Source organism: Macrobrachium nipponense, chromosome 2 (genome assembly GCF_015104395.2).
Source record: "Macrobrachium nipponense isolate FS-2020 chromosome 2, ASM1510439v2, whole genome shotgun sequence".
Lineage (NCBI taxonomy): Eukaryota > Metazoa > Arthropoda > Malacostraca > Decapoda > Palaemonidae > Macrobrachium > Macrobrachium nipponense.
Window position 1 is genome coordinate 96019146 of NC_087201.1, and position 12915 is coordinate 96032060.

Sequence of the window (12915 nt, forward strand, 5' to 3'; positions counted from 1 at the left end):
TCGGAGGAGATACCTGATAGTCTCCAGCCATGAAGAGACAGGGACTCTACTGTCTGGTGGAATCTTTCACCATGAGGCTGGCAAAGAAGTTGCCGCCACAGGGGAATCTCTCTTGGAACTTCTGACAGAAGAGACAGAAGGCCCAGGTACCACTCCGCTTGAGGCCACAGAGGAGCCACCAAAGTCATCCTGAGATTTTGAGAACTCATTACCTCATCTAGAACCTGACAGATCAGGCAAAATGGAGGGAAGGCATACACCTCAAGGTTGTCCCAAGGGTGCTGTAAGGCGTTCACTGCCAGGGCAAGAGGATCCGGGACCCCTGAACAGTAAACCTCCACTTCCTGTTGAAGCAAGTGGCAAAGAGGTCTAGCATAGGCCTTCCCCAAACATGAAAAAGCCTGTCCGCCACATCCTAATGCAGAGACCACTCCGTGCCCAGGATTTGGTTCCAACAACTCGGCTTGTCAGCTACCACATTCCTCCTGCCTGGAATGTACCTAGAAAGCTCCACTGAGTTGTCAATGGCCCACTGGTGCAACTCGACTGTCAACGAATGGAGCTGACGAGACACCAGGTCCCCCTGTTAGTTCACATAAGCGACCACCATGGTGTTGTTGGGCATAGAACCACCGAATGACCCCTCTGCCCTCTCCTGAAACCCCTGTAGACCTAGGAAAGCTGCCTTCAACTCCAAGACTTTGATGTGCAGTAGCTTTTCCTCTGCACTCCACGTGCCAGAGACAAGGAGATCTTCCAAATGAGCACCCAACCAGTGATGGAAGCATCCAAAAACAGGAGAAATTCTCAGAGGGGAGCACACAGAGGGATTCCCACCAAGAGATTCTGGTCGTCCAACCACCAACAAAGGTCTTTCCGCATCTCCTCTGACAGAGGAACTTTCTGCAGAGGGGAATCTCCTGCCGGGGACCAGAAATCCTTCAGTCTCCACTGCAGAGACCAAACATGAAGTCAACCATGAGGGACCAGCTTCTCCAGAGGACAAAATCTCAGGAGGGACCTGGTACTGGTGAACTGGCTGTTCAGGCTGTAACAGGAATAAGCATGCCACTGACCAAAACCTCGCCAACCTTTGGTCCAACGGAAAAATCCCTGACGCTGACATATCTATAGCCATACCTAGATAGAGAACTCTCTGGCTGGGAATCAGATTGGACTTCTCCAGGTTTACCTGTAAGCCCACTCCTGGCAAAGCTGAAGAAAACAATCTCTGTTGTGAAGCAGTTTCTCCCTGGAGCTTGCCAAGACCAGCCAGTCATTGAAGTATCTTAGGAGGCGAATCCTTTGAGCAAGAGCCCATGTCGAGATGAGGGCAAAGACCCTTGTGAACACCCAAGGAGCCGTAGTCAACCCAAAGCAAAGAACCTTGAATTGGAAGACCTGCTCTCCTAGAGTGAAGCGAAGAAACTTCCTAGACGAAGGGTGAATCAAAATCTGAAAGTAAGCATCCTTCAAGTCTACTGACAGCAAGAAGTCGTCGTCTCTTGTCGCTGCCAACACTGTCCGGGGCGTCTCCATCCTGAACCTCATCTTCCTGACAAAGTGATTCACAGTGTGGAAAGGTCGATTACTAGTCTCCAGTTGCCCAAAGCTTTCGGAACCAGGAAAATTAAACTGTAAAACCCCAGAGGACACTTCACTTCCTCCGCCGCACCCTTGTTCAACATCTTCAACACATCCTCTCAAAGAGCTAAATACTTCGGGGAGTCGTAACCATACATCCAATTGAGAAGGGGTCTGTCCGAGAGAGGGGGAGAGAAGTTGAACAGTAGTAGATATCCCACCTGAAGAACATCTACTCATTTCTCTGCTCCATGCAATTGCCTTTTTGCCCAATGGCCCACCAGGCATCTCCCTACCCATGGCAACAGAGAGGGAGAGGCGCCCACTCTTATCGACGACCCCCTCTGCTCCTCCCTCTAGAGCCCCTTACAGGCTTGAGGGGGGTGGGATTGAAAGGGACGTTATTGTTGCTGTTTTGGCTTGTGCTGTGAAGGAGACTGAGAGACCCTCATAAAAGTCGAACGCCTAGATGACTTGAAAGGAGAAGACTGTCTTGCCTGTCGTTGCAGAGAAGGAGGAGGAGGAGGAGAGTAGGAGGTGAGAGTCGGATGGAGGAGGAGGAGGAGGAGGAAAGGTAGGAGGAGGAGGAAGGATAGGAGGTAGGGAGGAGGAAGGAGGAGAAGGAAAAGAAACTGAGAATCAAGGAGGTCCTTGTTCCTTAGAGCCAACAACAACTCTGTGACTACTGATCCCGCCACCTTCGACAAGGCCGTGTTCCCCCTGGCCAGAAGGAGGTTAGCCTGCAAAGTTGCACTAAAGTGGCCCTGATATGAAATAGCCTTCACACCAACAACCGAGCCAAGGAGGAAGAACTGAATAAACCTCCCACAGATCAATCCGAAGCAATCCTAGCTATCGCAGTGGACCATAAGTCCAACCAGGAGACAGTCTGGAAGATGGAAGCAGCCACATTCTCCATAGCCAAGGCCCCTTGTGACAAAAAAGACGGACCTTCAGACCTAACCTGATCTAAGGTCAGACCAGGTTTAAGACGGACCACATGCGGATAAAGGTAACGGGACATCAACTGAATCACATTAATGGAGTAATACTTCCTATGCCGCACGAGAGGAGGAGAAACTTGGAATATCTATTGGAGTGCAGAGAGCTATCATGATCCGAGACCAATGGGTTCACACATTGTGAAATGAACTGAGCATGGCCCAACAAGGGAAGCTCAAATGAAGGCCTAGAATCTCCTCTGGTACCCAGTAAGGCCTCTATACCTATAAGAGTCATAGAGGACTGAGCCTATGTCCAACATTCAAGATTGTTGAACTCAGGAATGAGATCAACAACCCCAGAGAAAGAGGACAGAAACTCCTGGCTCTCTCCCTCCTCCTGCTCTGGCAAAGGAGACTGACGATGTGAAGAAGAAGGTGGCTTGGCAGGATCCTCAACTTCGTACATGTAAGGAAGTGTCACGAGCGCATAAGGCAGATGGCAAAGCACTCTAACATTCCCATCGTCAAGAACATGTATGTGTAAGGGAGTGGCCCAGCCATGGAAGGATGACAGTGAAGAATCCCTCTCATGTAACGCATATCCATGAAGCGAAGACAACGATGCATTGCTCACATGTACGGGAAGTTGGCATGCCTTCCCTTCTCGTACCTCCCTTCCAACCCCACAAACATGTACATGTAAGGGAGAAACACAGCCGAGTTAAGAAGACGGTGATGCACTCCTGCTTGCAGAAGATGAAGCCAAAAGGCCTTAATTCTCCAACATCTGACTCAAAGGCGAGGGGGAGATGGAGACAAAGAAGCAGGTGATTTAATAAAACTCCCCCCTCTACGACGTTTCTTGCTAGAATGGGATGATCTGTCACAATGTTCCCAGAGAGAGCAGAATATCCCAAAAAACAAGTCCAGCCTTTCAAACACAGTTTGAAACAACGTCTCCGATGGCTCAGCGAGAGCAAGCAATGACGTCATAGCAGAATGGGATGATGTCACAATGACAGGAGGAAGAGATGCCACCACAGCTGACGTCATAGGCTGAGAGGATGCTGGGAGTGACATCACGACATCTCTAAAGGAAGTGCTGGTCGATGGCTCACTTATGGAGCAATAAGGGAAGACCCATGCCTCCAAGAAATGAGCCGGCAGACAATCCAAGGAGGGGGAACCATATAGGCCTAGCGATCCCAAACAGCCACAATCTTGTTTGATTCTGAATCTGAAATTAATGAAACACATGAAGCAGCCTCCTCCCTCTTGGGAAGAGCATTAGATCCCACAGGAGAGAGGGCTATATTACACATTATCCTGTACAACTCCCGATACTTCCAATGACGAATCGATGGAGGAAAAGGAAGGAGACAGAGAAAAAATTACTGCAGGGGGGGAGCACTTCTGGAAGAGGGGGAAGCCGAATCGTCTAGGGGGAGCAGGAAATCCCTCCCAAAAAGGAAGAGTAGAAACTCTGCAATACATCCTCTTCTTGTAAAACACCTTCCACTGTGACTTAAGCCAGGCACGACATTCCGGGGAGGGATTAGTAATAGTACAAAAATTAGATCGCCACCTACTACGTCGTATGGGGATCTGTACCTGTAGAGGCCAAAAACCTGAAACACGGAAAACCCTGAATGCCAGGACACATGCGTTGATGAGGCTGTGAAGACTCGGAGGTCTCCATTATAAACACAATCACAAACACAGACACAACTGAAAACCCAAAGAATCAAGGGCAAACAAAGCAACCGGCTTGGAAAGAGAGCAAAAGCGTCTACTCTCCAAGGCAGTCAAAGAAAGACTAACACATCACAAGGTGCTTGCTTGGTTGTCAACCAGCCTTCACCTCATATGTGCATGAGTTGCCAGATCTCCAGATTCCTTGCTATACAATCTTTGATTGTTTTAACCGGTTTCCAGCTGGCGCAAGATTAATCGTATTTTTAGGACTGAAAGTTTGTACTGCATATGAACAATTATGAATCTAATCAATTTTTCTCATGTTAAGCTTTGATTTGTATTTGCATTTTTGCATGCAAATGTCTGTCACCTGTTGCAGTAATGCATGCAAGAGCCAAGTGCAATCATGGTGTCAAATCTGATCTACTTGTCCCATATGTAACTTGAGAACCTTATAGGTAATTCCAGTCATTTGATGAAGCTTTGCATTGACTGTCATAAGGGTGTCATCAATGGGTCAGAGGTCAGTTTTACCAAAGAAGGTATCCTCTAAAATTTGTAAAATTAACACCTCAACTTAACGGACCTTACCTTACTGGACTTCTGTAATTATAAGCTGCAAAATTATAATTATATTTTGCAATACTGCCATCTTGGACGTGACACTTTTAAATAAATCTCTTAAACTGATTGTCGAGTGTAAATACTGGTTAGTTTAGTTTAGGAACTATGTGAAATTGCTGTTAGCTATGAGATAAAGATAAAATATTCAAGTAAAGTACTGCCTATAATATTCTGTGTTACTTCTCAGAAAGCCAGAACTCCAAGGTGTCTATTAGTTGAAGTGCTACTTGTATACCAGAAAATGTGAGGAAAACATTCAGTACAGCAATTTCAAGACTATCTCATGCAACAGACACCCATTCAATTGTAATCTTGAGTCTCTTCCTCCAGTCTATACATCTCTGCTAACTTTGGTTACTTTTCTGCATTGCCCTAATCCAGTAAGTCTTTTACATACAAGATTCTCTGCGAAAATTAACCCGATGCACACAGAAACATCTTTGAAAAAAGTAGTCATCTACGAATTTACATGCCCAGTGGAAGGATGCCACCACTCATTTAATCGAATGACCACTGCAAACTCTCCATTTATCAGAAAAAAAGCTAAACATTAACACTGTGAAAGAAACAGAATCTCTCCCCACCATCATAGGAAAAATATAAGAAATAAGCCAGCACCAAACATTGTTCACTATATTTTTCTTCCTATGAATGTATGTAAGAATGTGTATCCACGTATGCATTGTTTACAAAATACTAATCATTTCATTTTTATATAGAGGGGAGTGTTCAGTGTGTCATTAATGCTCACATCTTTTTTTAGTGTAAGAACTCTTGAGTATTTTACTTATCTTGTATAAAACTAAGCTAAAAGACAACGATGATAAACAGCAACTTAACACCATCCTTAAATTACAGGCAGCCCTCGGTTAACAGTGCCATCAGTTAACGGCTCTCCGGTTATACGGCACTTGTCTAGTGATGCTGTTAACTGGATTTTCAGTGTCAATCTCTGGTTAGCAGTCCCGATATCTGGTTAGCAGCGCCAATCTCTGGTTAACGATGCCGATATTCAATTAGTGGCACCATTAACCCTTAAATGGCGAGCTGGTATTTCCGAAAGTGTCTCCCTTATACCGGCAGGGTTCAGGAGTGAGCGCCGAAGCGGAAAAAAGTTTTTTTCAAAAAATCACAGCACGCTTAGTTTTCAAGATTAAGAGTACATTTTTGGCTCCTTTTCTGTCATTGCCTGAAGTTTAGTATGCAACCATCAGAAATGAAAAAAAATATCATTATCATATATAAATATTGGAATATATGACAGCAGGAAAAAAATTTCATATATAATTGTATACAAATCGTGCTGTGAGCAAAACGGTTAAAGCTAATGAGTTAATTTTTTTCATTGTATTGTACACTAAATTGCAATGATTTTGGTATATAACAAATTGTAAAACGATCAAAGCAACACAGAGAAAATATTATCACAATATGATGCATGAATTCGTAATGCGAGGACGTAAAAAAAAGTAGATTTCTAAAATTCACCATAAATCGAAATATTATGCTAGACTTCCCGTTTGTTGCAAAATGAAGGTAATTGATTGAATATTACTAGACTGTAAGTTTTGTAGCTTACAATTGCAGTTTTCGACCATTTCGGTCGAGTTAAAGTTGGCCGAAGGTCAAATTTTATGTATTTATCGTTATTTATATGAAAATATTTCAAAACTGATAATAGCTACAACCATGAGTTATTTTTTGTTGTATTCTACATTGAATTGTGCACATTTTCATATATAAAACTTTACGTAACGGGTAATATAAATTGGTGCAAACATTACGACAAACTGATGAAAGATTATCTGATTTTTTCGGCAGTTACCGCGCAGATGTAAAGAAAAGGTTTTTAAAAAATTCACCATAAATCAAAATATTGTGCTAGAGACTTCCAATTTGTTGCAAAATAAAGGTAAATGATTGAATATTACTAGAATGTAAAAGTTTCAGTTTACAATTGCGTTTTTCTACCATTTCGGTCAAGTCAAAGTTGACCAAAGGTTGAAATTTTGGCACTTATCGTGATTTATATGAAAATATTTCAAAACTGATAAAAGCTACAACCATGGGTTGTTTTTGTTGTATTCTACATGAAATTGCACACATTTTCATATATAAAACTTTATGTAATGGCTAATATAAAATGGTGCAAACATTACGACAAACTGACGAAAGAATTTGATTTTTTCGGCAGTTACAGCGGGGATGTAAGGAAAAAGTGTTTTTCAAAAATTCACCATAAATCAAAATATTGAGCTAGAGACTTCCAATTTGTTGTTAAACGAAGTTAAATGATTGAATATTACTAGAATGTAAGTTTTAGTTTATAATTGCGTTTATCGACTATTTCAGTAGAGTCAAAGTTGACCGAAGGTTGAAAATTTGGCACTTATTGTGATTTATATGGAAATATTTCAAAACTGATAAAAGCTACAACCATGGGTTGTTTTTGGTTGTATTCTACATGAAATTGTGCACATTTTCATATATAAAACTCTATGTAACGGTGCCAAAATTACAAGCAAAATTACTAGAGTGACAAAAGAATTTCTGAGTTGTGTCGCTGATGCTTTTTAGTGCGAGAAGAAAGAAATTTGCGCATGCGCGACTGGGTAACACTTGTAAACAAAACAACAGCTTGATTCGTGAACTCCAAGCATCCCTCAAGGCGCATGATTAAAAAATTTTTGCCAAGTAGGCTTTAACTATTTTTCCGCGAATATTTAAAAAAACATTTTTGAGTCGACATATTTTACGTCAATTAAGCACACGACAGACAATTTTAGTCGATGTAAAATACGTCCAATAAGCGTTTAAGGGCTAAGCAGGTTTTTAATGCTGTTATTGATGATTTTTGATTAGCAGCATCAGCCGGGAACGGAACCCCTCGCTGTTAACCAGGGCTGCCTGTAATTGCATTTCAATTACAGAGTTCAGAGCAAAAGAATGGCAAGCTGAACTTCATCCAAGGGGATGTGTCACCTAAGTAGGTAAACTGTGAAGCTCAATTACCTCTCTTGCAAAAGCAAATACAAGTAAAGAAACTAACTTCTCAAAAAACCATTCTTAACTCCTCTTAATCAGTGAGGTGAGGTTCAACTTTGAAGGAAGCATCTTAGATGGAAAAGACACCTGAAAGTTTCAAAAAAGTGAGTTGTGCAAAAGTTTTTCAGATCTAGTTCATAAGGTACAGAGACCAGTGAGAGCACTAAATGGTACATACTTCAACAAGGCTGAAACAGATCTCTCTACCCATACGAGAAAATGACAACTATCGAAGAGACAGAAGCGTCCACTTTTAATAGAGTCTGAAGATTTTTGTGTAGCAGATTCAATTAGGTCTGTAAACAGCTCGAAAGTTGCCTAATCTCCAAGCATGAGGGTCAGAGTCAAAGTTCAAATTATAGTTGCTGAATTGTAGTTTTAGCATAATGAAAGGGTCAGATATGATGAACAGGTATGGGCAGTCCCTGGTTAACGGCAGAGGTTCCATTTCCACCCGAGCACCGATAACCGAAAATCGTTGATAACTGGAACAGCACAGTAATCTTGTTAACCCTTAAATGCCGAAAGGACGTATTAAACGTCGAGTCAAAATCTCCCCCGATTTCCGAATGGACGTACCATACGTCAGCTTAAAAAAGTTTTTTTTTAAATTCGCAGAAAAATACTTATAGGCCTACCAGCCTAAAACTTTTGAATCACGCGCCTTGGGGGATGCTGGGAGTTCACGGATCAAGGCGTTGTTTTGTTTACAATCGTTACGCAGGCGCGCAAGCGCAAATTTCTTTCTTATCGCACTAAAAAGTATCAGTGACAAATCTCAAAAATTATTTCGTCACTTTGACATAATTTTTGCACCGTTTTAAATTATCCGTTACATGAAGTATTATATATGAAAATGTGCGCAATTTCATTTAAAATACAACAATAAAATACTCATGATTGTAACTTTTATCAGTTTTGAAATATTTCCATATAAATAACGATAAGTGCCAAAATTTCAACCTTCGGTCAACTTTGACTCTACCGAAATGGTCGAAAAATGCAACTGTAAGCTAAAACGCATATATTGTAGTAATATTCAACTATTTATCTTAATTTTGCAACAAATTGGAAGTCTCTAGCACAATATTTCGATTTATGGGGAATTTATGAAAAAAACTTTCCTTCCCTCCGCGCGCGGATTCTCCGCCATAAATCTCCGAATTGCGTACATCGAATTCTCGGAAAATTTGCTCCATTTCATATAAGGCATTTCATAGGGTTTTATATGTGAAAATGTGCGCAATTTCATGTAAAATAAAAGGAAAAATATTTGAAGGTTGTAGCTTTTCTCATTTTCGAAATATTTGCATATAAATCACAATAAATAGACAAAAAAAACCGGTTCGTTCGGATTTTCTTTTTTTTTTTTTTCAACTTTGACTCTACCGAAATCGGTCGAAAAAAAAACGCAATTGTAAGCTAAAACTCTTACAGTATCGTAATATTCAATCATTTGTATTCATTTTGAAACAAATTGGAAGTCTCTAGAACAATATTTAGATTTATGGTGAATTTTTTAAAAGAACATTTTTTTACGTCTGCGCGTTACGAATTCGTACATCATTTTGTGATAATATTTTTCCAGTGTTGCTTTTATTGTTTTAAAATGTATTATATATCGAAATGATTGCAATTTAGTGTACAATACAACGAAAAAAAAAGAAACTCGTTAGCTTTTACCGTTTTTTGCACAGCGTGATTTTAATACAATTATGTATGAATTTTTTTTTTCGCTACCATATATCGCATTATTTACATATGATAATGATATTATTTTTCATTTCTGATGATTGCATACTAAATTTCAGGCAATGACAAAAAAAGGAACCAAAAATGAACTCTTAATCTTCGAAACTAAGCGCGCTGTGATTTTTTGAAAAAATTATTTTTTCCGCTTCCGCGCTCACTCAAAACCGGCTCCAGAATTCGGGGGAATTTTTTATTTTTACCGCTTCGGCGTTTAAGGGTTAATAAATGGTTTTTGGCATTTCAAGTGCCAATCAGCGCTGAAAATTTGCACTGATAAACCGCTTACTAATGTTGATAAACTGTTTACCAGCACCAAAAATCACTTACTAATGCCAATAAACTGCCTGCCAATGCTGATAAACCACCCACCGAGGTTGATAAACTGCCTACCTACACCATAAACTGCTTATCGGCTCAAAAAATCTGGTTAACGACGTTGTTAGCCAAGTGCCGTAAAACTGAAACGCTGCTAACCAATGCTGCTGATAAGTGGGGACTGATCGTAATGGAATGCTGAGAATGGAATTAACAAATAAATGCTGGTTAAGAGTGGCTTTCCCACTAGGCGCTAATTAAAACAAAGAGTAATAGCATTTTTCTGAACTGTAAGAGAAACATAAGCAAAAAGCTATTATTTTTCCATTAGAAGGTGAAAGGACATTATATTTTTATCTTTCTCTTCATATATCAAAATACATGTGAACAATAGGACAAATTCTGAAGAATATTTGATTCAATGTCTCTCTCAGTCATATAGATGAGTGGTAGTGATCAAACTAAGGAGTAAGAAGAAAAGTAACAACAAACTGCCCTTTCCAGACTTGGCCGATATAAAAAAAGGAACAAAATATAGGTTAGGAAGCTGAGTTCAACCATAACAAAAGACTCACAAAGAAATGGAATGATACAGTAATCACATAAAAATCTGAATTAAGAGTAGTGAGAGCTCTGATAGGGGTTAGAGAAGTATCAAGGGGCATTAAGTTTTGGAGAGAAGGAACTTGGGGGAAACACAGTAATTATTAAGCAATGTTCAATTGCTCAGGTTCATATAAAATTAAGAGACCTACAGCAGCCTAAGAGTCTTGGATGAAACAATTCCTGTTACCTCAAATAAACCTTCTCACCATCAACTGACTGAAGAATTTCCTAGAGACTAAAAGGTCCCCAAGATGCCAAACTAGGAAACCATGTATAAGTAAACTAAAGGAATAGCAAATTTTCAATTTTCTAGCAAACTCTTTCAACTTCATCCAGGCTGTTACCACTTTTACTCACTGCCCTCTCAATAGCAACTTCACAACCCAGCTCCTAGGGTAACACAATGTCCTGTATCTTCCATGATATATATAGAGACAATATATATTCATTGGGAAGGATGAAAAAGAACATAACATAGGAAAAGAAATGGGAAGTAGACAATAACAAACCTAACAAAAGAGAAAATCTTTTAAAATTTAGGCAGGCAAAATGGATAAGCATACAAAAGGTATTGTACTGGCTGATCACATAAGGTTTTATACCATCTCAATATGCAGTTGTGACATGGCAAACTTTGTAACAATATGTAATAATGACAAAATTATGACATTATACGTATTTCGCATTCAACTCCAAAATCAAGAAAATTTTCAGGAGTTGCAAGACATTTTTCAGTAAGTCAGAAACATGACTAAATTTTACAAAAAATAACAATTCATACCTACATTTGAGTTTAAACTGGAACAATGGTGTTGGAAGATTAAAACAAAACCAATCAAGTTATGACATTTAGCAAAAATCAGTGGCTCTACAGTGCATGATATCACCTTACCTTTATGTACCAAGGTGAAAAGATTGTATATCCAATAGGTTAAGGTATATATTTGCAGCGAGACAACCATGATTCCAAATTTTGTACCAGTTCTTCGTTACCTTCAAGCCTTACTCTTTCTAGCATATCAATGACTCCTATACGAAGTTCCTGAATTGCAAGTTCACTATCCTGTTAATATAAAAAGTTAATAAATGCTTTGTTCTCTTTACAAGCCCAGAATCTCTGGACACCTTGGCTATGCTCTCTTTGGATCAAGAATGAGGGTTTTGTTCTCAAGAAAATGCATTTCATGCTCAAGTCTAGTATAACTTCAAACAAAAAAGCAGCAATTAAATTGTATTTGGAGGAAAAAATTTAGTTTCACAGAAAGAAAATGATAACTAAATGTGAGGGTTTGCCCATCAATTATCGTGAAATACAAACTTTTTTTAACCGAGGGAACAAAAAGATATTACCAAAGAGATCATCTAAAGATCTTAATGTAAGTTACTCACCAAGCTTGCACAAAATTGAGAAAATACGTTATGTACTTTTCTCACCTCTATTAACCTAGCTTCCTGTTCATAAACAACAATGTGGTAATAATAATAATAATAATAATAACAATAATAATAATAATAATAATAATTATTAATATAATAATTATAATAATAATGTGCCTTGGTCAACGTACAAATAGGCAAAATCATAAGAACTGAAGGGAGTAGCATCAAACACATACATGAGACAGGATACAAATACCTGGGAATAATAGGAGAGGATATAAAACACCAAGAGATGAAGGACAAGATCAGGAAAGAATATATGCAAAGACTTAAGGTAATACTCAGGTCAAAACTCAACAGCAGGCACTGAAACCTGGGTTGTAAATCTATAGATTTTCTTAATGGTATTTCCTCGGTGTTATTTCTTTTTCCTGACATCTATTTCTGGTATTACTATATCATATGATTTCGCCACATTATAACTCAATGTGTATTTATATCCCAATAATGAGCTGATTGGTTTTTGCTAATGAGCTCCACTATGACATTCAACATCATTCTACTGTGTTGCCTAAGAATTGTCGTGGGAAATTACATTTATGACCTTAGATTGTAAGTATGTGTATGGTTGTTTTTCTGCTTCTGTTGTTCAATTGTTCGTATAATGTGATGAGAGATTGGGCAATAGGCAGAATTATTCTACAATTAGATGGTATCAGTATAATTGTAAAATAATTAATAGTATTACATATGGCTATAAAATTTATGGATAATGATACACATAAGAATTCACAGATTTCATTTTAGTCCTTATCGCTGTCAAGGAATAGCTCACCTCCATCATAGCAGTCAAAAGTGACAATGACGGGTTCCACACTGTCATGGACATTGTCAGAAGACCAATAATCCTCCTCAAACTACATGATTCGCGGAACGACCACATGTTCATACAGCCTAAGTGGAAACACTT

General features: G+C 39.3%; 1 protein-coding gene across 1 annotated transcript in view; it reads right to left on the bottom strand.

Moving 5' to 3' along the window:
* The window catches only part of LOC135220808 (1-phosphatidylinositol 4,5-bisphosphate phosphodiesterase gamma-1-like), a 511068-nt gene that overhangs the window by 17265 nt on the left and 480888 nt on the right, over positions 1-12915 (bottom strand). The window contains exon 27 of the mRNA XM_064258319.1: positions 11458-11628. Within this exon, the coding sequence (XP_064114389.1) occupies positions 11497-11628 (132 nt within the window). The 3' untranslated portion in view covers positions 11458-11496. The remainder of the gene's footprint in view (positions 1-11457; positions 11629-12915) is intronic.